Raw genomic sequence first — 26,926 nt, 5'->3', positions numbered from 1 at the left:
TGACTAAATTAGTCATTTTAACATTTTTCACCACAACTCGGCAAAGAATTTTTTTTTCCATGTTTCAGGTGGACAATATAAAAAAGGATGAAATGAAATAATGGGCAGAATGGCATGTTCCTGCACCGCTTTAAATCATAATTATCAACAACTGAATCATTATTCATACAACTTATGTGAATCAATGTGCAGCCTTGTTTGATGTGTACCATGTAATGATTTTTCAGAAAATTTTAATTGCACTTTCCTGGAATCCCACATTTTCAACAGCAACTTTGAAGAACAGATTCTGCTGGACCCAGTCATTATCGCCATTGCCGAGAAGAATGGGAAGACAGCTGCACAGGTGAAAGCAAATAGAGGATTGAGTGGCTTGAGTGAGTATATTGTCACGGCCTGGGGGTCACAGGGGAACTACGAGGGAGGGGCTGTCCCGAGTTCTTCCCCGGACTCACCTGGAATCGCACGCCATCGCACATGAAGAAGTTCGCGTCTTGGTGGGTCGCTAATCGACCGCGAACGCCAATGATTTGACCACGTGACCCAGTGTCCTCCGTCTGACAACCGTTTAACTAGGAACATGTGGTCTTCTCATCACGGAATCGCACCCTCGACGCATGTTTTCATTACTTACCATATCGGGTGCAGCCGAGTGGAGCTGCCAAGTACGCACCAGCTAATAAGCAGATTTTGGAGGATAACATTCCAGGTATGCTAAAGTGCGGATTATGCTGGACCAAAGTAGGAAAAGACAAAAACGAGTTAGGTTCATTTATTCCAACAAAGCGAGGAAAGTTACGTGGCACAGTATGGGATTGATTTACAAATGTACAGCAGGGGAAAGCAAAGCATTTGTGGGTGCATCAAAAGAAATGCAATAACCACAAAAGAAGAATAGACAGGGCAGAGTTACCCCAAATAAACTTGTACAATCTTAACTTATGCTATGACAAGCGCCATCACACACACACACACACACACACACACACACACACACACACACACACACACACACACACACACACACACACACACACACACACACACACACACAATTAGAGACAGCCCAGAGAGATAACAAGCAGTTGAGGATTAGCGACCTCTTAATACCTGGCGTGGTCAACAGACCGGAGCAACACAAACACTCAGGAAGGGAGGAGGGAAGAAAAACTGAAGGTGTCTATGGTGTGGGAGTGAGAGGTGTGAGTGGAGTGCAGCATGTAATGCAGCATGGTGTAAGAGGAAAGGGTGAGGTGTGAGTCAGTTCAGGGGCTGTCACACCTTGACGTTTTAGCCAGCGTATGGCAAGGTATCAAAATGTATGTAAAACGCTGGCGTACGCTGAACTATTGATGTTTTTTTAAGTTTTGGGCGTATAATAACGTGTTGGACGTATGCATAATGTATTAGTAACGTACACAGAACGTTTCAATCACAAATAGATAACTTATAACAACGAATGCTGAGCGTGTTGTCGGCATTCACAACCTATGCCCAACGATAGTCTAACTTATGCATAGCACGCGGCAGCGTATCGCCGACGATCACGTGGCGTAGGCTATTCATAGGCTGCGGCTCGACGATTCAAATCATAACTGCACTCGACATCGAAGTGTGAAGCCGCTGTCACACCTTGACGTTTTAGTTAGCGTATGCCGACGTATGAAAAATTTGCCGAACCAAGCTGGCACACGTCGAATACGTTATGGGTAAGTTTTGTACAAGTTAAGAGCACGCTGGCATACGTCGTAGTATGCCGAGTACGTCGACAAATTTTCAGCATGTTGAAAATTTCTCGACGTACTCGGCGTATGATACACGTTCCGCATACGCTGGCCATAAGTTGTAGGCACGTTATGCGATCGTTGACACGTTACTTGTAAGGTACTCATAAATCGAAACACATCGAGGTAATGGTTAGCGTTCCAGACTCCCTGTTTGTTTGGTTTTTTTTCCTTCTTCGATATGACGGTGATGTTGACACTTCAATTTCTAGTGAGGTTATGATTTAAATCGTTGAGCGGCAGCTGATTAATTATATTATATTATAACTGCACAAGAAATCGAAGTGTCAACATCACCGTCATACCGAAAAAAAAAAAAAACAAAAAAAAAAAACAGGGAGTCTGGAACACTGACGCTAACCATTACCTTGACGTGTTTCGACTTATGAGTAACTTACAAGTAACGTGTGTCGATGTGTGTCAACGATCGCGCAACGTGCCTACAACACGTTACTCATATGTTAGAAATAAGTTTCGGGAACGCTAAACATTACCTGGACGTGTTTCAACTTATGAGTAACTTACAAGTAACGTGTGTCGACGTGTGTCAACGATCGCGTAACGTGCCTACAACTTATGGCCAGCATTATGCGGAACGTGTGAGTCATACGCTGGCATACGTCGAAAAATTTCAAGCGTGGAAAATTTGTCTAACATCTCGGCGTACTACGACGTATGCCAGCGTACTACGACGTATGCCAGCGTGCTCTTAACGTATGCAAAACTTACCCATACGTATTCGACGTGTGCCAGGGTTTTAGACAAATTTTTCATACGTAGGCATATGCTGGCTAAATCGTCAAGGTGTGAGAGGGCCTTAAGGTTCGCTCTGAAAAGAACTGTTGGTTGGGACTTGCCCGTGCTGATTGCTCTTGTGCGTCCACAGTAGATGAGAGATGGATGGTAGAGAAAGTTGTTTCCAAGAAAGAGACCCTAACAGAGTGGTTTAAGAATTTGCAAGTGTAACTGTTGGCTGCTGGATGTAGCCGAACTGAGTGTCGATGAAATGGGAAGGGTCGCGGCCCGTAGTAGTCACTCATTCCACACTGATTCCTCGCTCAGTCGCGCCGACTCGTGGCGTTATTTACTCAGTGCTGAAGCTTGCCCTCCTGCACTGTCCACCAATGTCTGCTTGTCTGGCGAGGTCTGGCAAGTCTGACCCCTTCAAAGTCCCATGCAGTCTGACCAAATCTCTGCTGAATTGCACATTTTTATGTGCTCCGAGTGAGGAAGGAGCTAAAAATCAGATCAAATGGGGCTGTTGGTGGTTTCAAGCTTCCCTATAGGTGCACAGCAGTTGTCCCATGCCGTAGCCATGCCCGCCAGGCCCCGAAACCAAAAATGGCCCCATTTGCTTCATGACCTTGTCATGCGTCAGAGCTCCGAGATTACCATGGGGCGAGAGTCTTTGGAAGTGCTCTCCAGCCCTGAACATGCACTGGCCTCCATTCATGGCCATTAAGGGAAAACCACTGCACATGGCCATGAAGGGAAACCCCAGCGCTATCTCGACGCCTTTGAACGAACTCCACCGCATGCTCGCGCTTCGAGTTATGCCCCGAAACAACCTGTCTTTCATTCCTTCAGCATCCTTCGAGGCTGTGGTGAGTGTCCATTGAATAGTTGGCAGTTGCGGCAGTTGTAGAGAGGTGAGAGAATGTTGTGATGTTGCGAGAGGCGATTGCAAATGTGGCGTCGCGGCAAAAAGGTGGGGATGCTCGTAATGCGGCATTCATAGTGAAGACGTGAACCTAAGTTGTTGTGGGGATTTTTAGGAAATGTGTGGAGTAGTTGTAGTGGGCGTTGCGACGTTATGGTGAGCAGAATGAAGGTCTGAGGTGAGACGGCAGTTGGAATTTGCCGTGCAGTTTTGAATGGAAAATTGGTGCGCGTACCGCAAACGATCCACGTTGCTTACTTGCTTGGGTCCTTCCATCTCTATTGGTTGCATGCATGCTTGCTTGCATAGTTTGTGTAAAGAGTAAAGTAAGATAAGAGAAAGGATCGAAGATTGGAGACCTAACTAAAATCCCTACGCAACGCATCTTTCCCATTTACCCACTCAACATATGGAAAGGACTAACTAAACACATTTTAATGAAATAACTGCCTTGGGATCGCTGTATGTTGTGCGCCATTGCCTTGGAGGAGTGCCGGTTTTACAAAACCGCAACACCATATTACATTCAACATTGAGTGTGTATGCATTCATCAAATTGTTGCATTACCCTAATGCCCACCTGAAAACCACAAACAATTAAAGGTGGGAATTTTATACACCAGGAATTGCAATCCCATGGATAACTGGCTTGAGGCTAAATGTGGACGAGATGGCAGATTAAGTCACCTACTACCCCAAATGCAGTCTAAAACTACATTGATTATACTTTAGAAATTGCTCAAATTTTGCCTCAAAGAGTTACTAATCAATAAGACATTTATGCCTGGGAGAGACATTGGGAATTCACACATGCAGCATTTGATAAATAATTTTGATAATGCAGAATATATTGGCACAGGACAGATGGCACAAAATCCCAAACAAAGGACAGACACAAAACACAATAACCAAATATATAAGCAAACTAAATCCTTTGGCACCAAAACAGTCACACATTCACAAGGAACCAGGCTAAAGAAAAGTGTGCTGCAGTGCAATGCAAAAATGAAGGATCGCACGATGTGGGTGAGGGTGGTAGGACAGAAGGCATGAACCAGGTGAACAGGCATGCTTATGAGGACACAACAGGCATGCGAGCTCGATCCAGCCAGAAAGTCCAAGCGAGAAAGCACCCTGCAACGTAGGGTGCGAGGTTTTGAAATATTCCTCCATGCCGCCACAAAATCCCATACTCGGGGTGTTCCTAGAAATCTTGCGATGGCCATCAGCCAATGATGGGAGATGCCTTGGTTAGCACAGCCCCAATTGATGGCTGTGGAGGTTGAGCAGTCTCCTGGTGTTGGCACCTGTAACATGGTTTTCTGCCAGCCTGAGACTAGCCCGAGGCTAGAAGGCGTGCATTGAAGGTGGACCAAAGGCTGGAAGGTGGACATTAAAGATCACAGTGTCTTTTTCGAAGAGTAAGCGAGTCCTTGCCAAAACCCAAAACAATTTCAGTGGAAACAATGTAACACGAGTTCAGTGGATGATGTTCAGCCCAAATATTTGTCTGCGGTGAATGTTGTTTCGGGGTTTTATCCATGCCGACCTATGCTTGTCAAAAAGTATGATTCCCAGACATAACCTAATTGTTTACTGTTTGCCTTGCTTTTATCTGAGGTGATGTTGTAAGTTCAGATTCTGAATATGGCCATCTTGGCACTCAGTAGGCCAAATTAACCAGGTTTATACAATATCTGTTTTGGAAAAAGGACATTTCTTTTCATACAAGTCAAACTGTAATGTTCTTCTTGTGCACTTTCTTTTGTACATCAATAACTGGTCAATGCCAATAAGGGGTAGTGGGGTCAGAGGGGAGCTCAATATAGATACAAAGTCCAAGTGAGAGCAAGCTTTCAAGAAAAGCCTCAATGTCATAAGTTCCCACTATTAATTAGGAATGAGTCTAAAAATGTATTGTTTTTTGGACTTTGGTGTTCTAAATAGCAATGACTAACTGTTGGCGTTCTGATTATTATCATGATTAAATACAATCGTATGTTGCCATGGTGTGCAACTTTCTACACCTGTATGCATCACTGTCAATGTGGATAAAGCAGTCATTAGCTATTCACGCTACTAGTTATCAATAGTTTTTATAACGAGATAATTCTGTCCTATGCCATGTTGTTTTAATGTGGTGCTTTCTGAACTATGAAAACAAAGCAACAGATTGTGCAACCCAGGTTGGTTGCGACACAGCCTTTTCCAGTTTTTGCAACCTGTAGGCATGATTCTAACAGGGTGTAAATTTGAAACAAACATTTATTCAACCTTTTGTTCATTTTGTCAGTCAACACATGCTAAACATTTTGTGGATATGGACATTCACAACATGCACAATATACTGTAACAGGTCCGAAACGGATAGATATCGCAATAAATAAATAAATAAATAAAGTAAAAAAGCACACCAGTTCCAAAGTCCCTGTTGAATGGTTCTGTGTAACTACTGTACACTAATGTAGTCGAGGTTTAAAGGTCATTTTGTTTAGGTTGCTTTCATATCTTGCAATGCATCCACTTTCTAAAACCCTATTGTTTCAGTTGTGCATATCCTGATTATGGAATACCTCTCATATATTTTAAGGTTTTACATTTGTAGCAGCTTTAAACATTATTGTTCAATCTGCCTCTCCAGATAATTTTGCGTTATCAAGTGCAGAAGAATATCGTTGTGATACCAAAGAGCCTGACTGCATCGAGGATTGTCCAAAACTCAAAGGTAAGAGGAAATTACTGATCAACTGTAAACCAGCGAAAGAGGACTGAATGATTTGGCTTTTTTGCAGGCAAGTTGTCGAGCCAAACATGGAGAAGAATTATCATCAAGTGTAATAAAAGAGAGTCCCGCTGGAAGTTTTACCTCTGAAGACAAGCTGAGTGGTGAAAGATCATGCAAACTTTGAAACAACTGCATTTATGTAATCAACTTTATAACGGCACATTGTAATCTAAGGACGGACACACACACACACACACACACACACACACACACACACACACACACACACACACACACACACACACACACACACACACACACACACACACACACACACACACACACACACACACACACACACACACACACACACACACACACACACACACACACACACACACACACACACACACACACACACACACACAGAAATCAAGTGTCAGGAATTCTCCAATCCTCTCCTTTTTTGATGAATTTGCTTAATAATCCACGGGAAGGAAGCCTACTTAATTATACGACTTAACAACACAAACGTATGCAGAGGAAGAAAGTCAAACAGAATAAAAGGTAAAGAAGAAGTCAATTTGTGGATGTAATAGAAGGGTGATGAAAGAGAGCAGTGGGGAGGAGTTAAAATAGGTTATAGATGGTGCCAAACATATTTGTCAACAAACAAAACAAAATTAAACTATCACACAATCACAAAACACGGTAAGAGGGATTTTTGTAGAAAATACAGTGGGAGGGAAAAGTACGAGTCCACTTAAATCAATGCAAAGCATTCTCAGATCACGACTTCAAACACGAATCTGTCATAATATTGAAGATATGTACCATATTTTAAAATGTATTCGTTATTATTGACTGACACTTTATCTTAACAGAATAGATGAAGGGTGAATACATTTGAGAGTGCATGATAACAACTGTTGGGAAAATATTGACTCAAACATAATCCATAAAATGATTCAATCAATCCCAAATGGAGATGAGGCAGTTCTCAAGGAAAAAGGGGTCACACTGATTACACTGAGGAACAAATTTTTTCTTATTATCTGTTGCATGAGATTTTTCAACTTATTCTACGTATTTTTTTTAACACTGATTTCAAATCTGAAATCGGTTTTCCTCTCCATGCTCTAGTTTTCATGCAATTTGAAACTTGCTATTTTCGCAAAAAAGGACACCCGTTGCTATTTTCACTCAGGATAACTTGAGAACTAGGGGTGCGATTTCGAACTTTAGTGGAAATATATGATGCCTTAACTGCTAAATAACTATAGACCATATTCGTTTTGCTGCTCACGATTTGCTCACGATTTATTTGACATCAATTTTCTTTATCTTTATTGATATAGATTCTTTAACTTTATGTTTTTCTTTATTTCAGGTCTGATCATGGCTTCTTCAATAAGACATAAATGTATAAATAATCCTGATGCATTCTGTTATGTATGTGGCTGCGACACACTACTTCGTCAAAAGCGCAATATAACATCGTTTGTAAGGCGTGCCTATAAAGCCTATTTTGATGTTCCCCTTGGCGACCAAGACAAGAAATGGGCTCCTCATATTGCATGTCATAATTGTGAGGAAATGCTTCGTGACTGGACAAAAGGAAAACGAAAGGGTCTGCCTTTTGGAGTTCCCATGGTTTGGCGAGAACCCAAGGACCACGTAACTGACTGCTATTTTTGCCTGGTCAACACAAAGGGTGTCGGCAAGAAAAACTGGCAAAAGATCTCCTATCCCTGTATTCCCTCAGAAATTCGACCTACTCCACACTCTGAAGAACTCCTCGTTCCAGTCTTTAATGGTTTTGTCTTATCTGTAGATGAAGGCAGTGAACATGATCAGCAAGAGCACGAGGGTCGTGATGACGGGCTTCAAGAAATGGTTTCAGAATCCAAAGCCTCCTCATCTGATACCAAACAGTCATCAGCCTCTCAGCAGTTTAGCCAACCAGAATTGAATGACTTAATGCATGATTTGTGGCTCTCCAAGAAAGCAGCTGAGGTATTAGCTTCCAGGCTGCAAGAAAAAAAATCTACTTGACCACTCTGCAAATGTTTCATATTTCCGAAAGCGAGACCAGATCTTTGTCGCCTTTTTCTCAGAAGACAAGCAGTTTGTTTACTGCCACGATATCCCAGGTCTTCTCAGGCAATTGGGTGTTACTGCGTATAATCCAACAGAATGGCGAATATTTCCGGATACCTCTAAGCGCAGCCTCAAGTGTATTCTCTTGCACAATGGCAATGTTTATGGAGCGGTTCCAGTTGGTCACTCAGTGCATTTGCGAGAAGAACATAATGACATAAAAATGGTCATTGACTTACTCAAATATCACGAGCACAACTGGATCATTTGTGTGGACCTGAAAATGGTCAACGTTCTCCTTGGTCAACAGAAAGGCTTCACAAAGTTTCCATACCATCTCTGCATGTGGGACAGCCGAGCTCGAGAGAAACACTGGATCCAGAAGGAGTGGCCCATCCGTGAAACTCTGGAAGCAGGCATGCCAAACATTGTGAATGACCCAATCGTCAGCCGAGAGATCATTTTTCCCCCACTCCATATCAACTTCGGCTTGATGAAACAGTTTGTGAAGGCATTGAGTACTGATGGTAAATGTTTTCAACATATCGTTTCTGCTTTTCCTGCTTTGTCTTTCGAGAAGATCAAAGCAGGTGTGTTCGATGGACCTCAAATTCGTGCCCTTGTATGTGATGAGGAATTTGTAAGGAAGATGAATGACAAGGAGAAGACAGCGTGGCTGTCTTTCGTCGCAGTTACACAAAACTTTCTTGGTAACAAAAAGGCAGATAACTATGAGTTTCTGGTTGCAAGAATGCTGTTGGCTTTTCACGGTCTTGGGTGCAACATGAGTGTCAAGCTCCATTTCCTGAATAGTCACCTTGATCAATTCCCTGAGAACCTTGGGGCTGTAAGTGAGGAACAGGGTGAGCACTTCCATCAGGACCTCATGATGATGGAAGAGCGCTACCAAGGGCGATGGGACAAAAATATGATGGCAGACTACTGCTGGAGCATCAAACAAGATTGCCCTGTGGAAGTCCACAAACGCAAGAGCTACAAGTGCAAATTCTTGCCTGAATCGGACCTATTTGAACTTTGCATTCTATCTTTATCAATTGTTCTGAATCACCTCTCATCTTTATGTCGAAATATATTTAATTTAAATTTGCTTTTAATACAAATTGTAACTTACCAAATAAATGTTGATAATGGTGGATTGCAAAAAATCTAGAGCTTACAGAGAGAAACTAACTTCAGATTTGAATTCAGCACACTCAAATTAGGTAAGATCAAGTGCTGGTATCAATGCAACAAAAACTTTGTTCCCCAGTGTTATTATTGATTATATGTGAAGACAGATTTGATTTTTCCTATTATAATAAGTGTCGTGATGTCCTTAAGAGTTGATGGAAATCCCTTAAAATTGGCTTCATTTTACAATGATTTATTTTGTTATCATGTCTCAATGAATAAATTTCCTAATGGACTCAAATTTTTGCACTCCACTGTATATGGAAGAATAAAATGGAACAGTAAATACATTGGAGTCATCAGAAGGAACCCGAGTAAGTAAAGAGCGGGTTTCAGCTGCTACTCAACTACCCTCAAACCAATCCAGGCACAAGCAAGTGAGCTTCACAGAAAACTTTCTGCAATAATTCACTTCTCCAAGAAAGACAGATAAAGAAAGAGAAATAAAGAGTAAAAGAGACAAAAGAAAAGAAAAAGCAAGAATTAGAATGAATAAGGAGAAATGTCAAAAAGTAGAAAACCGTGAAAGAAACAAAAAAAAATAAAGATGTGGGGAAGAATCTGAATAGAAAGATTTCAGCAGTTACTCCTGAGGCTCAAACACAGCAACAGGTATAAGCTACCACAGGTCCGTCTGTGGGGATGCACAGTCCACACAGCATCTGGATATGGTACAAATATGATCATATGGAAGAGCAAATACCACATTGGAGTCATCATAAGGAACTTGAATAAGTAAAGAGCAAATATGGAGTCATCAGGAGGAACCTGGAAAGGATTCGAGTTTCAGCCACCACTCAACTATCCTCAAACCCATCCAGGTGCAGCCAAGTGAACGTTACAGAAAACTTTCTACAAGAACCCACTTCTCCTAGACAGATAGATAAAGAAAGAGCAAAATAGAGTAAAAGAGAATTTTTCTTCCATCTGTTTTCTGGTTACATGTATAACAAGTATAAGAAGTAATTTGCAACAAGTACTCCTCTCTTTCAGATATTCGATTTTAAGTTGGATGAAGACGAGATGCAAAAAATCACCGCACTTGACAGAAACTGGCGACGCTACAACATTGATATTTTTCAGTATGTATTTCAGTGAGACTGAACACAAAACATGCAATGTACAAGGGTCATTACAAAAAAATTGCCTCTTATTTTATTTCTCACCAAATATAACTCCAATCACAATGAAATTATAGGGACTATGCATACATACTGTATGTGGCAAATATGAAGTTATTTTTCCACATAGTTTTCATCAACGGTAATACACCTTATCTGTCACTGCAGATGGAAGCCGACCATTTTGAGGCTTGTCATGGATATCAGTTTCCTCACACTTGAAATGCTTTTCCCATTGTCTAACGGTGCTCACATCAATGGCAGAGTCACCGTATACATTCTTTAATCCGAGTCTTACCAACATATTTTACTACCAACTGGGGTCTTTTCAAACCCCAACTAAAAAAACCACTCAATTCCACTAAATCTACCAAAGTTTCACATCAATGACTAAACATGGTGTTTTATTCAAAAAGTTAACAAACATAAGAAAAATAAAAATGAATATAAAATCAAAAATTAACCTGGCAACTGGGAACTTTTTTTTGAACCCAACTCAGAATCACTAAATTTCGTTCAATCTGCTGAAGTTTCATATCAACGAGGAAACAATTCTTTTCATTGGATGATGTTTTAGTGATTAAGTAAACAAACATAAGCATAAAAAACTAGAGTAATTCGACTGTGGACAGTCGGTGGGTATGCCTCCGCTCTCCCGCACAAACACTTGAGTATTGACATATTTGACCCTTGACCTTTATCATATCTGGACCAAAATCTAATCAGTTAATAGCCCTGTCTAACTTTACCTTTATACCAAGTATGATGAAATTCTGTCCAATATTTCTTGAGTTAGGGTGTAAACAGTAAAATTTCAGAGTTTGACCTTGACCCTTGACCTTTATCACATCTGGCCCAAAATCTAATCACTTAATTGCCCTGTCTTACTTTACCTTTTGCCAAGTTTGATGAAATTCTACAATTTGCTTCTTGAGTTATCGCATAAACGAAAATCCGGACAGACGAACGGACGGATAACCTGGAAACATAATGCACAAAAATTTGGAGGACTTGCTCAATACAAATATCATAAGAAGTAATCACACATGAAATAAATTAAATGAAAATAACTGGGGTTATTTAGGACACCAGAAAACATTTGCTCGTCACTCTGTGCAGCAAGGTGGGATCTGAAAACTGTACTGTACCTATTTCCATGTCAACACTGCATTCGGTGTAATATTCTGTGCAATTGTAATCAATTCCTTTGTTTTCGGTTATTATTGCCCTTAATTCTTAACCACGAGTAGCACCCGCTCCCTTCGGGAGCCGTCAAGGGGGTCATGTTATTATATTTACGCCTATTTTACTCCAAGGGGTCCCAGGATTACATAGCCAAAAAATGGTTGCGATCGGTTCAGCCGTTTTGCGGTACCTGGGAACAGACAGACGGACAGACGGTGAATTATAGTAAAGACTAGACGACCCGTGAACCCGTTTGGTTCCCGTTGTGACAGAGATTGATAAAAAAAAAACATTTAAAAAAAACTAGAGTAATTCGACTGCACGCAGTCGACGGGTATGCCTCCGCTCTCCCGCACAAACACCTGAGTATTGACATATTTGACCCTTGACCTTTATCATATCTGGCCCAAAATCGAATCAGTTCATTGCCCTGTCTAACTTTACCTTTATACCAAGTTTGATGAAATTCTGTCCACTATTTCTTGAGTTAGGGTGTAAACAGTAAAATTTCAGAGTTTGACCTTGACCTTTATCAAATCTGGCCCAAAATCTAATCACTTAATTGCCCTGTCTTACTTTACCTTTTTGCCAAGTTTGATGAAATTCTACAATTTGCTTCTTGAGTTATCGTGAAAACGAAAATCCGGACGGATGGACGGACAACCAGGAAACAAAATGCCTCCGCACCAAGGGTGCGGAGGCAAGTGTGGCACACGCTGCTCGTTCAGGCGGCCCTCACACAGCCAACACCAGAAATGGTTGCAGGAGTTGAGCACGTGCTAAGGGAAAACCATCACATTACGCTAGATGAATTGGTCTCCAAATTGAACATTAGCCATGGTTCAGCACACCATATCATTCACAACATGCTGGGATTGCACAAAGTGTCTGCAAGGTGGGTGCCGACACAACTCACACCTGAACTGAAACTCCATTTTTAAACTTCCTGTCCCAGTCGTACACCTGCTGTAGCGATAAACATGCGTCACCATGTTGCATTTTCATTCTGCGATGGATTTCACTGGGATTCACATTCTCATTTCCCAAGTAACGGATGAAAGAATGTTGCTCCTCCCTGGTGCATGCTTCTAAAGGAGCCACCATCTTGGAATGGCTCTACTGATATCATACGCTCAATGCTGACAGATCTAAAATGGGCAAAACATGAGTCTTACCGATAGATAGAACATATGTCGTCTGCAACTACACACATGACATTCTCAAATTTACATCGCCATTTTAAGGTTACTCTTTGACTACCATATATATGTCACTTAGGGGGATTAATCCCCGGTTGTCCTTGGAAGAGCCAGACCTGGGGCTACCGCTCACAATTAACGTTGTGGTACGGTGGGTTGTTTTAGAACCATGAAAGGCACCCAGTTAACCACGAGTTCCAGTGTCCACCATCTAATTATTCCATTTAGAGGTCACACTGTTACCTGAGCGGGGAGCGCGCCCTCAGAAAGCACCAATGTTATCTGATTAGATTTTAATTAGGGCGGCCGAGCGTTTTAACCGTTGGTGCGTGCCGACTAGTTTTGACCAAATCTGTGGTAATTACCTCCCAGTCTATCTCGGTTCGGACAATGCTATACCAATGGAAGGAAAGGACAAACACGGACAGGTTGGAAGTCGGCAAATGATTTATCAATAATAAAACAAATAAATAAAAAGAACTTTTTATTTTCTAAGGTAAATAAATGAATAAATTTCAAAGCAATCAAAATGAATAATTAATAAGGCAAAATCAATCAAAATGACAGGAAAGAGACAGAGCGCAGATGCTGATGGGGGTTGACTTACTTACAACTAAACACAGACAAGGGTACCAGCAGATCATTCAAGGGGGAGGGGGGTGGGAGTAGTCTCGCTCATCAGAGAGTAGTTGTCCGTGAAGTGAAAACGACCTGAAATGTGTGCGTGCATGTCATGTCCGTCGGCAGCACCCAGCCTTGCCGTGCACCCTCTCGCGAACAGCCTTGAACGCCAGTTGACGTCTGGGAGGGCACCGAGATCGTCTGTCATGGGTTTAGACCCTGGTGCTGTGACACGGGTGGCTCCCCGCACTTCACGAAACTGGTGACGTCCAGTGACCCACACGGTCCGTCGGTGACTGACCCGCACCTCACTCGGTGACCGACCCATGCCTCACTCGTTGTCGGCGCTGCTCACACCCACACGCGCACCACACGCTCGCTTGCTCAAACACAGGGAAGGACGAATTGTCTCGTTAGTGCCGGTCAGACACCCACACGCGCACCACATGCTCGCTTTCTCACTTGCGGGTTCGCACGCTTCCTCGCTTGCACGCTTCTCTCTGGCTCGCTTCTTCCCTCGTGTGTTTCAACTCTCGCTTTCTTTCTCTCTCTTGTGCACTTACACACTCGCTTCTTCCCTCGTGCGCTTCCTCTCTCGCTTACTTCTCGGCTCGCTTGCCCGCGTCTTGCTCGCTTCTCTTCTCCTTCTGTACTGACCTCCAATTCTTTTTATATCCGCGGCCCGTCTCGGCGGGCGCAGAGTCCCCCCAAGCTCACCCCACCCCACTTGCGCACTGTTACCATGACAACCTGTGCGCTCGAAAAAAAGGCGGGCGTTGGCGCTTGCGAAAGAAATGTGTGCATCAATGTGTCTGTCGTAAAGAAAAAAAAAGCTCTCCATAAGAGAGGGGATCTATTATTCACCCTTCTCAACGCATCACATTTAAAATCCTATGAGACATGTGGATGGGGCTAATCTGAACATGCATTTAAGGAAATAACTGTCTGAGGACCTGGATGTGTGGATGCATTCATCAGACCGGATTCTGAAATCCGTAACAATATATATGTATGTGTGTGTGTGTGTATATGTGTATATATATATATATATATATATATATATATATATATATATATATATATATATATATATATATATATATATATATATATATATATATATATATATATATATATATATATATATAACAGAAAGTGTCCATCCAGAAGTGAAGTGTCCATCCATTAGTCAGTCCGTGAAGCCGTGCGACTATATGCCAATGAATCACGTCCTGTTTGAACGTTGGTTGCAGACTTAATGTCCATCTATTATGTACTATTGAAATGTACCTTTCACTGTGAAGCTGTGTGACTGTGTGTATTCATTACGTACTGTTTGAAGTAACTTCACATACATACTTATATTAATTATATATGGCCAATATGGCTCCCAAATCCAATATTCAATCCAATATGGCTGCCAAACCATGTGACCTATCAATTATTCCTGAACAAAATTGTACACCCATGGCTTGGCGAACACTTTTGTGAAGTTCCCCTCAATTTGTCCACCGTTCGAGAAGAAGATTTTTATAGGTTTTTGGGTAAATCCAATATGTCTGCCAAACCATGTGACCAATGACATATGTGTGAACCGTTTGTTCCTCATGGACAGGCGGTCATACGAGTAAAGTTTCGCCTCAATCTCTTCAGTTACTTCAGAGAAGAAAATTTTTGAAGGTTTAAAAAAAACAAAAAAAACCAATATGGCTGCAGAATCACATGACTGTTGACATCATTAATTTTTTTTTTTCTGTGGAACATTTTATCTCCAGATGACCCTCAATTTTCATACCGGTTGGATGTGGCATTCCACATCTGCAAATATGACGTCATAACGAGGGCACCCAATCACACTCCCCATGAGGACTACTTGCTATGTGCCAAGTTTCAAATTTTTCCTTGGTGCAGTTTCAGAAATAGAGGTCCAAAGTTTTTCCGTTTTTCAAATATGGCTGCCACAACACGTGAGCTACGGCATCATAATTATCATTAAAATATTTTCCACGAGTCGTCGCACCAATGGTGAAAATTTAGTCTCAATCAGACAAGCGGTTGCAGAGAAAAAACACATGAAAGTTCTGTGCAGACAAACAAACAGACAGACAGACAAACAAATGGTCCCAAATGCAATACCCTCTCCTTCAGCATCAGTGAATATCATGTTATGCAGAACTATGTCTTCTTTGGCCCCATCTCGCAATGGTGAAGAATCACTTTGGAAATTAAATAATTCTCGTATCCAGATTTGGATCTTCACCAAAATCGAATCAATTCGTCCTTGCTACACACGCAACCTCTCCACCAAGTTTCTTCCGAATCTATCCACAACTTTTTGAGATATCGTGCTCTATATTGGTTTAGCACCATATCTCAATGGTGAAGAATCCCTTCAAAAATTATCAGATCCAGATCCGGATTGGGATCTACACAAAAATGAATCAATTCTTCCTTGTCACACACCCAACATGTCCACCAAGTTTCATCCGAATCCATCCACAACTTTTTGAGATATCATGCGACACAAACAAACAAAGACACAAAGGGGTGAAAACATAACCTCCTTTACCTTCGGTGGTGGAGTTCATAAGTAGTCTGTAATTTAACCCCCCACAATACAGATTTGATTAAAGAAAAAAAAAAAAACAACCTTGCAGAATCTTTGTGCAATTCTGGGAAACAATAATTGTGCAATCAGAATTAAAGGTGTTTCTGTACCTTTTGTGTCAAAAAAGCCCCAAAAGAGCTTGATAATTCATTCTTGCTTTATTCCTGTGTACACTGGGCTATTTAACAAAGGTTCTCCTGATGCTGAAATTGTTAAATTCAAGGCATTCCATTAATAACCAATAATGCATTCATATCTCTGTTGCAGAAGCGACACCCATCCCTACTTCCCATTTTCCGAATAACTTTTCCAATAAACAGACATGGGTAAGAAAAGAATGCTCAATTTTATTTTGCATTTTTGTTGGACAAACATTGCTGCATAAACCTAATCACAATTTATTTCACCAAAATCTTTCTGATTTTTACAATTATTACAAAATCTTTTTCTTCTCTTTACAGATGTGAAAGGCCACAGTTGCGACAAAAAAAAGAACGTAGATAGAAAATGTTGTGTTTGAACTTTACTATTACCTCGTGTTTCATTACATTTAAAACATTTTGAATTCCATATTTCTGTTTTATAGCCTTCGATTTATTCCTACAACTTTAATAATATTTCTTTTTTCCTATTTCTGTTTTATTCCTACAACCTCAAAATAATTAATAAATAAAGGTGCCTGGTCCTTTTTACAAAGGGGCCGTGTATTTACTCATTCCAATACATTCGTTCAATGATCACTTCTTTTTTTTTGGTCTGACAATTTTACCAAGATTTTAGCTCTTTAAAATAAGACCAATAAAGAACATTAAAGGTACATTTCTTGGATCCCCATCTGCTAGCATTACTTAGTGGACATTACTTCGAAAGGGATATATAATATGTCCTTATTGCCATGGCATGCAAAAGAGAATGTATCGTCATGTCCACGCTGGTTAAGACCGACCTGGATGGATAACCAAACAGTTAGTTCTACCTTGGAGGTGAATACATGATCCCTGGAGATTATAGCACACGTGGGATGGAGGGCAGCAAGGACACGTAGCATATGGAAGCACGGGGGTTTTTGTTTGAACCCACGACGAATAGAGATACACAAACAACTTTAATAAATAGGGTTTAATGGAGATAAATCAAATGTTTATAATGGAAATAAATCAAAGCGTAATCACAAAACGTGAGGTAAACTAAAGCCTAAAGTTGAGATGCCTCCACACACAGTTACAAAAACAGACAAGGGGAAAGATAAAATAAAAGAAAATCCCTCCCTTTATTCTGGCACTTAGCTTCGTCCAGAGATGATCCTTTTAGGAGCTTGGGGATCGAGCCATATCATTCTGCGTGGGAAACCACACCCAAAATGGCACCAGACTGCTCTCTGAACGGGAAACGTATGTGGTAATTCACGCGGGTGGTCCTCCTTCATTCAGGGCCCACAAACCTTCATAGTTTCTTCTCATTAATGAATGTGCCAACCCCACTCCTCTCTTACATCAGGTTTGCTCACAATGGTCACCACCTTTCTACTTGACCATACGATGGGACGATTTCGAGGCCGCGAGATAAGGCCACGAAGTGCACTCCTCTTCTTTGTTTCTCTCGTTAAACGTACATGTTTTACGATTCAGACGAACAGTAATGGCTGGCGTCTTGCTCCAGCACGCGGGAAAATTCACAAAGCATGAACACGAGACTCACGCAGCCTTCTTCAACATGTCGAGGAGAAGCCAGCGAGCGAGAGCTTTCACCTCACCTCACCCAACTATCTCCTTTCCCGTGTACCTCACCCAACTATCTCCTTTCTCTGATCATGTCCCCTTTCTCTCATGTCATACCGACCAATCATAAGCCTCAGGGTGTGGCGAGTTAGCACGAAGCCAGGACGGCGGGGTTTCTTGCCTGCTTGGAAATTTTGGGGTCTGTTGTTGTTATTGTTGTTGAAAGCGTGGTTCTTTTATTTCCAGTCTTGTAAATGCAAAAACATAGGTAAAGGTCACAGGGGGCAATCACATACTGAGAGAAATTAGCCTTAATCCCTGCCTAATTAACACAGTACCACCTACCCCGCCCCCCCACTCCCCGTGTGGTGATACGTAACAAGCTTAAATTACATTGAGATGTCTCTTGCTCGTCCATGGACCATACCATTCTACACAATCCTACCTTTAGGCCCGGTCACACCTTGACGTTTTAGCCAACGTATGCCGATTTTTGAATTTTTTTTCTAAAACGCTGGCAAACGTTGAGTACGTTATGGGTAAGTTTTGAAAACATTAAGAGCACGCTGGCATACGTCGTAGTACGTTGCCATAAGTCGTTGTACGTTGGCTTTAAACGTTGTACTTTTCGGTTGTCCTCAAATTTTTTCATGCTTGAAATTTCACGACGTATGCCGGCGTATGACTCACACGTTCCGCTACGCTGGCCACAAGTTGTAGGCACGGTCTGCGATCGTTGACAGACGTCAACACATGCTACTTGTAAGTTAATCATAAGTTGAGACACGCCGAGGTAATGTTTAGCGTACCCGAAACTTATTTCTAACCTATGATTAACGTGTTGTTGGCACGTTACGCGATCGTTGCCACCACGTCGACAGATGTTACTTTTAAGTTACTCATAGGCTGAAAGACGTCGGTATAATGGATCGTCCTTGCGTCAGCGTCCACGGCCACGGCCAGGACACTTATTTGCAGCATTCTTCAAACTTTTCTTCGGCATGACGAGGATGTTCACACTTCGATGTCTAGCTTGGCTATGATTCCAATTGTCTATCGGCAGCGTCGATTTAAAATAGTCGAGTTTGAGCGTTTTAACACGTTCAGAAGAAACGCTTCAAATTTCCAAACCCCAGCATCAAAAAAAAACAAAAAAAACAAAGGCGAGTGACAGCAATTTAAATCGTTCAATGTAAACAATGAAAATAGCTGAGTGGTACCATTTCAAAGTCGTTGAGTGTAAAAAAAATCCAATTGTTGAGCGCAAGCGTCTACTTTCAATAGTGGAGATGCAGCCATTTAAATCGTTGAGTGGCAGCCTATGAACCTACCCGTGGACACGCGGACGCAAGGACGATCCATCATAACCCACACCCTCCCCCTCACACCCAACTACTACTGCCAACATGAACAAACTACTACTAATACTCATACTAATACTGATACTGATACTGATACTGTTACTGCTGACATGGACATCAACTCAAAAAGGACTCGAAAACACTGTTGGGTTCCCCTTTTATGAACACCATTTTTATATACCAATTCCCAAAACCGCTGGGAACACGTCTTTATATGGCAGTTGTAAGCGAGAAACACATTCATTTTTTTTTTTTTTTTGTCGACCGGAAGACGTCATTGGAATACGTCTACATACGTCGATGTGTGTTGGGACTACGTAAAGAATTGGTTTAAAGCACGTCAAACATAAGTTAGAAATAAGTTTCGCGTAAAAAAGACATTACCGCGACGTGTTTCGACTTATGAGTAGCTTATAAGTAGCCTTTGTGGACGTGTGTAAGCGTCCACATATCGTGTGTAAAACTTATCCCCATCGCATGCGAACGTGTGTCATACGCCGAGTACGTCGTAAAATTTTGAACATGTTCAAAATTTCTTGACGTACTCTACTTACTACGACTTATGATAGCGTATTTAGCGTTCTACTCGCGCATACCAAACTTACCCATACCGTATTCGACGTGCCCCAACGTTTTAGACACATTTTTTGTTACGTCGGCATACGCTGGCAAGATCGCCAAGGTGTGACCGCGATTTTGACCCTTCCATTTCTACGGCAGTTATGATTCGAATCGTTGTGCGTCAGCCTTTTAATAGGCTACGTCACGACATCGTCGGCGATGCGTGCAACGCGCTATGCCTGAGTTAGACTATCGTTGGGCATCGGTTGTGTAGGCCGACAACAGGTTCAGCATTCGTTGGTATAAGTTATCTATAACACAACGAAACGTTCTGTGTAGTTACCAATGCGTTATACATAAGACCAAGTCGCTATGAATACGTCCGAATCTTTAAAAAAAAACATCAAAAGTTCAACGTAAGCCAGCGTTTTACATACATTTAAACACGTTGCCATCGCTGGCTAAAACGTCAAGGTGTGACCGGGCCTTTTGCGATGAAATTCCTCCATCTACCCCACAAGCATAACAGTCCTGTTTACTATTATACACTTGTACAAATTGTAATTGCTATTATATACTTATTGTACACACAGTAACTGGAAGTTCAACAGTACATGAGTATATCAATCAAAATTCCCTTATTTACAATTTCAGGGTCCTAAACCCAAGCAAACTTTTGAAATGCCAAAGTTTTGAAATGGTATTCACAAGAACAAAAATACATTTCTGACAGCATTTTGGTCATAGCAAGTATCTTAATCACTCGTGTATAATATGCAAAGCACCGGTAAGATAAAATTCTCAAAACCTGTACCCCAAAAACGAATTCCATCCCAGGACTGGAAATGTAGTTCACACAAAAGCAGTGTTTTGCCAGTCTATGGAGAGAGCCATTTCAGACGGTGTTTAATTTTGCATAACGGGCGATTTCTAACTTGTATGAAATAAAATATGATGAACGACATGATAATTTTAATGTACCTAACAACTCTTACTGAATGATATGTCACATCTATCAGATTAGCACAGTAAGAGCTCGTTAGTAGCTCTCAAGTCATTATCAAACAGTCTATTGTGCAGCAGTGAATGTGTTAATCCCCAAGATTATTTTGCTGCAATGGTGGTATGTATTTTTTAACAATTTAGATAAAAGGTTTTAAAAGCAAATTAATGTATTTTAAACAAACAATTTTAATTCTTGTATCAAAATAATTGTTATTCAGAACAAAATTTTTTTTTAATACCGTTTCGAATTCTGGCCCGCCTGGTGTGCGATCGGCCGCGTACCTCTAATGGCAGCCGGGTCGTCCACCGGACGGACAATTCAGTCGTGACCCTCCTGGAACTACCGCCAGGAGCCAGTCACGGGTGGGGGTTTAACCTCACCCTAACCCAGTCCGCATTCTACCCGCGCGAAATAGGGTGAATCGCCGAATGTCGATATACCTAAATACCACGCGGGTAACCTACCGAGGGGTTGCACCACGCCGCAGGTCGGCTTGGGACCCGAACCGCTTAAGCGGTTCGTTCCGTGCTGCAGGGATAACCGAGCGGTGTTATCGCCGACCTCGACGGTTCAGATTATTTATCGGGCGTTTAAAACCCACGACTCATTCCACGATGCAAGATGGCATTTCAATGGGGTGAAAGGAGGACGTGACGAACGAGATACATTGCACACAAGGACATTTATTCCAGAAACACGCATACAGTTATGCAATATACAAGCGACAAATAGAAGGCCAAGCAATACCACCGACGACGATTATTGTTGTAGTAATCAACAATAAACCTTTTCGATCGGCTTTATTCTCACAAAACCCATACGCATATCTACAACAACATAAATATACATAGGGTAAGAATAACAAAATACAATAACTTGTACACATAATACTGAAGGCAAACTCCATACTCTAATCTCAATTACATTCCTCAGAGTACACCATTCCTAATACAGTATACTACATATCATTACTGTTCCAGCACGACCCTCCACGGAGCACGCGGCATACGAGTCATCACCAGCCACCGAGTCATCACCAGCCACCGACCCCCATACACAGTGCTGCCACATCCGCCCAATCTCCGTTGCCGCCAATCACAGTACGGCACTTCATTATCACAACATTCACCCCCTTCCGAGAAATATATCTCTATAAATCTAGTCTAATAGGAGGACGAATGGTGCGACCGGATCTTCTTGGCACTGGAGGGTTATCCACAGCATCTGATTGCTGTGGAGTTGCAGGAACCATATCAGGAACGAGATCACCCCCCTCTGAGCAGGGTGCGTCTTGGGGACTACCCTGGGGAATTACATTTTCTTCAGAAGCCTGAGGTAGAATTTGGGGTTCACTCTTGGATGGGGTTCCAATTGGGGTGAAGTGTCTAACAGAGACCGTAGTTTCCCTGCCATCCGGGTAGCGAATATGGGCATAGTGGGGTCCTGCTTGGAGGAGGTCGACTTCATCCACAAGGGGATCAGTTTTATTCGTGCGTACGTGACACTTCAGCAGGACTGGCCCAGGATTGCAGAGCCAAGTAGGCACCGAGGCTCCCGAGGAAGAACGACGAGAATAGTTCAGAAGTCTTTCATGAGGGGTAGCATTGGTTGCTGTGGACAACAGTGAACGAATTGAGTGGAGAGCATCAGGCAGAACAGTCTGCCAGCATTTGATGGGTAGATTACGGGATTTTAGAGCCGTTGTGATTGCCTTCCAAATGGTACCATTGAACCTCTCCACTTGGCCATTCCCTTGAGGATTATTGCTAGTAGTTTTGCTACCAGCGATCCCCCTACTGGCAAGGAAGTCTTGTAATTCCTTGCTCATGAAGGAGGGTCCCCGGTCCGAATGAATGTAAGCCGGCATTCCGAAAATAGCGAACAGCTGACAGAGGCACTTGATAACCGTGGAAGTGGTCATGTCGGCACAAGGAAATACAAAAGGAAACCGTGAATATTCGTCCACAATGTTAAGAAAATACTGGTTCTTATCTGTACTCGGAAGAGGCCCCTTGAAATCTATATTGAGATGCTCAAATGGCTGAGTAGCTTTTATGAGTCGAGTCTTATCTGGTTGGTGAAACTTGGGCTTGCATTCTGCGCATATTCTACAAGATCCAACAACCTGCCGGACATCCTCCACAGAATATGGCATTTTCTTAGATTTCACAAAATGGTATAAGCGGGTAACCCCTGGGTGGCACAAGGCTTCGTGGAGGTTAAACAGTGAATGTCGATCGTGGCATGCCATCCCACAATAAGACCTGGAGAATGTATCAGAGGGAATGTTTTCTCGACCAGGACGATACACAATGTCAAAATCATAGCAAGATAATTCCATCCTCCAACGCATGAACTTATCATTCTTTATCTTATTTTTATGCTGCTTATCAAACATATAGCTCACTGATCGTTGATCTGTCTTTATAGTAAAATGTCTGCCTGTCAAATACTGTCTCCAGTGGCGAACTGTTTCAATAATAGCCTGGGCCTCCTTCTCAATAGAAGCATGACGACATTCGGGTCCCTGAAGGGTTCGGGAAAAGAAGGCTACCGGACGTCCTGCCTGGGTGAGGACTGCAGCAATTGCTACATCCGAAGCATCGGTCTCAACTTCGAAGGGTATGGATTCGTCAATCGCCCTCACCACTGAACCTTCAATGTCTTGCTTAAGAAGATGGAAAGCCGCTTCTGCTTCCCTTGTCATGGGAAATGTAGTAGTGGCACACAGTGGGCGGATCTTGCTTGAGTAGTCATATATCCACTGTGAATAATAGGCAAAGAAGCCAAGGATGCGTCGGAGCGATTTCATGTCCCGAGGAACAGGCAAATCCTGCAAGGGTCGGAGTCGTTCAGGATCCGGGCGCATTTCCCCTCCTTCCACCACATATCCGAGAATACTGAGCCTGTTAGTTGAAAAGATGCATTTGTCTTCATTGTAAGTTATATTCTTTCTCTTCGCAGCCTCAAGAAATTTCGTGAGATTAGCATCATGCTCTTCCTGAGTCATGCCACAAATAGTAATGTTGTCTAAGTAAGCAAATGTTCCAACCAGTTCTTCTTCTTGGATGAATGAATCCACGATACGTTGGAAGCAAGCCACTCCGTTGGTGACGCCAAAGGGAACCCGAGCAAACTGATAAAGGCGTCCACAGGCCTCAAACGCGGTGTATGGCTTATCTTCATTTCTGATGGGGATTTGATGATACGCACTACGGAGGTCAATCGTACTAAAAACACGGTATTGAGCAATCTTGTTAACAGTGTCATCTATACGAGGCAGAGGATACCCGTCAAGAAGTGTAAATTTGTTGATAGTTTCTGAATAGTCCACGGCTAAGCGTTTCTTGTGAGTTTCGTTCTTAACGACAACAACCTGTGCACGCCAAGAGGAGTTACTGGGCTCTATAATACCTTCCTTCAACATCCTTTGAATTTCCTTTTCAATGAATTTACGATCATCGGGAGAGTACAGGCGTAATCGAGCAGCAACAGGATAACAATCAGCTGTCAAGTTGGCAAACAGTTCTGGAGGGTCAACACATAGTGTACTGAGTCCACAGATAACAAGAGGAGGCAAACTACCTCCATATGTCAGTGTAACACTATCATGCAGTCCCTGAAAATCCTGGCCCAAAACTATATCTGAACACAGCTGAGGGAGTATGGACAGACGCACATCTTGGTAGCACCGACCGTTTACTTTGATATTGACTTGACAGAACCCTGATGTATGAGCGGTGAAGGAAGTGGATGCCATGGAAACATTGCCTTGGGTGTGATGTACACTTAAGGAATGGCACTTAACGAGGTCAGGATGGATAAATCTTTCTGAACTACCACTATCAATAAGGCCATCCAATTCCACTCCATTGAGCGTGACCCTCACAACCGCCTTTGATAACACCCCTGGGGCAGCGGCAGAAGACACAGCCGCTCGCGTTGCCTGATCAGAGGAAGTTGCACAAGCACCAGTAGCAACTGATGAAGTACTACGGCACACCTTAGCAAAATGACCCTTTTTCTGGCACTTATGACACACAGCCTCTCGTGCCGGACATTTTACACGTGGGTGTTTTAAAAAACCACAAAAGAAACATTTAACTCCCGTAGCAGCCATTACAGTTGTGGGTTCCACTTCACCGGTATTCTGATTGGATGAGGCAGCACCCAATGAACGGGAGGGTTGAATAACACAATAAGATTCTGAATTTCTTTGGGCTGAATCTAGAGATCTCGCCTGATCAAACATGGTAGCTAAATCTAAAGTCTTATTCTCTAATAGACGTTGTCTGATCAGTGGTGACTGCAGGCCGCTAATGAAGGCATCCCTGATGGATTCTTCGCAATGTTGAGTTGCTGTTACAGCCCCAAAGTTACACTCTTTACTTAACGTTTTCAGAGTCAGAAGGTATTCATCTAAGGACTCTCCGACCTGCTGGCGGCGAGTTGCAAGACGATGGCGTGCAAACACTTCATTCGTGGGCTTTACGTACTGTGACTGTAAAGTACGGATAGCCTCATCATAAATGGTACACTCTGATATAGTTTCGTATAGTCTTGGTGAGACAAAATTTGTAAGCAGACTCATCTTATCCAGATTATCCTGTGGTAGAGCTCCCAGGAAGTTTTCGAACGTCTTCAACCAGTGTTTCCATTCTTGTGCCGCCGTGGGTGAACTGGGATCCGAATCCAGCCTCTCTGGTCTCAGCAAACGCTCCATTCCAGTGTAGGCCTCGGCGCTCTTCTGGTCCAATCCAACCAGGTAAGTTTTGTGAGAATAAATTATTGTTGTAGTAATCAACAATAGACCTTTTCGATCGGCTTTATTCTCACAAAACCCATACGCATATCTACAACAACATAAATATACATAGGGTAAGAATAACAAAATACAATAACTTGTACACATAATACTGAAGGCAAACTCCATACTCTAATCCCAATTACATTCCTCAGAGTACACCATTCCTAATACAGTATACTACATACCATTACTGTTCCAGCACGACCCTCCACGGAGCACGCGGCATACGAGTCATCACCAGCCACCGACCCCCATACACAGTGCTGCCACATCCGCCCAATCTCCGTTGCCGCTAATCACAGTACGGCACGTCATTATCACAACAATTATTATCTACAGTCACTTACACAGTCGTTACTTAACAGGATACGCGCCACAGCATGCATAAAAAAAACAAGAAAACCCTCCCCATAGGCAGGGAGATAGACGTGGTTCGTAATCCGTTATGGCCGTGGATGACCGAAAAGGCCCGCGAGACCGTGTTGGTTACCTGCCCCCTCGAGGTGTGACGGTGGGCAGGTCGCGACGCCTTATTCCCACGGCAGCTAGCGTAGCCTTGCCTGCTCTCGGCCCTTTGCGATGATGTGGTCGGTGAGTTCTCTCCGGCGTCCTTCGCCAGACGCGCAGATTCGCACCACACAGCCGGCAGGGCTGCGCCTCCCGTCTGCGTCTCTGAGGCGTCGCCCGGACTCGCCACCGGTCCGCGCCTTCACCGACAGGTCGCCCAAAGCCAAGACGAGAGAGCCCGACCTCGACAACCAAGAGAGGGCTCGAAGATGAAGCGAGAGAATGACGTCCACCAAGAGAGAGAGTAGAATCCAACACGACCCCGACACAGAGAGTGACATCGACGACCAAGACACAGAGAGTGACATCGACGACCAAGACACAGAGAGTGACATCGACGACCCAGACACAGGGAGTGATGTCCACGACCCAGACACAGAGAGTGACGTCGACGACCCAGACACAGAGAGTGACATCGACGACCAAGACACAGAGAGTGATGTCCACGACCCAGACACAGAGAGTGACGTCGACGACCAAGACACAGAGAGTGACGTCGACGACCAAGACACAGAGAGTGACATCGACGACCAAGACACAGAGAGTGACATCGACGACCAAGACACAGAGAGTGACATCGACGACCCAGACACAGAGAGTGACATCGACGACCCAGACACAGAGAGTGACATCGACGACCCAGACACAGAGAGTGACATCGACGACCCAGACACAGAGAGCGTGAGCCTCGCGCGCGGTCCGCCTTGTAACG

At 42.9% G+C, this 26,926-nt stretch overlaps 1 protein-coding gene across 4 annotated transcripts in view; it reads left to right on the top strand.

Annotated features, from left to right (window-relative positions):
• LOC147020047 (aldo-keto reductase family 1 member B1-like) overlaps positions 1 to 16,915 on the top strand; it is a 57,858-nt gene extending 40,943 nt beyond the window's left edge. For 2 of the 4 annotated variants that reach the window (XM_085895032.1, XM_085895035.1), the window contains exons 7-11: positions 271 to 346; positions 6,086 to 6,169; positions 10,454 to 10,542; positions 16,462 to 16,520; positions 16,656 to 16,915. In XM_085895032.1, coding sequence (XP_085751158.1) covers positions 271 to 346; positions 6,086 to 6,169; positions 10,454 to 10,542; positions 16,462 to 16,498 — 286 coding nt within the window. In that variant the 3' untranslated portion in view covers positions 16,499 to 16,520; positions 16,656 to 16,915. Of the gene's footprint in view, positions 1 to 270; positions 347 to 6,085; positions 6,170 to 6,236; positions 6,369 to 7,559; positions 8,236 to 10,453; positions 10,543 to 16,461; positions 16,521 to 16,655 lie in introns of those variants that run through there. The other 2 variants (XM_085895034.1, XM_085895033.1) reach the window with 2 other exon arrangements.
• The last annotated feature ends 10,011 nt before the right edge of the window (positions 16,916 to 26,926 follow it).

Source organism: Eptatretus burgeri, chromosome 9 (assembly GCF_056783735.1).
Source record: "Eptatretus burgeri isolate ZD-2024b chromosome 9, Ebu_testis_v1, whole genome shotgun sequence".
Lineage (NCBI taxonomy): Eukaryota > Metazoa > Chordata > Myxini > Myxiniformes > Myxinidae > Eptatretus > Eptatretus burgeri.
This window is presented reverse-complemented; position numbering and strand designations above follow the sequence as displayed.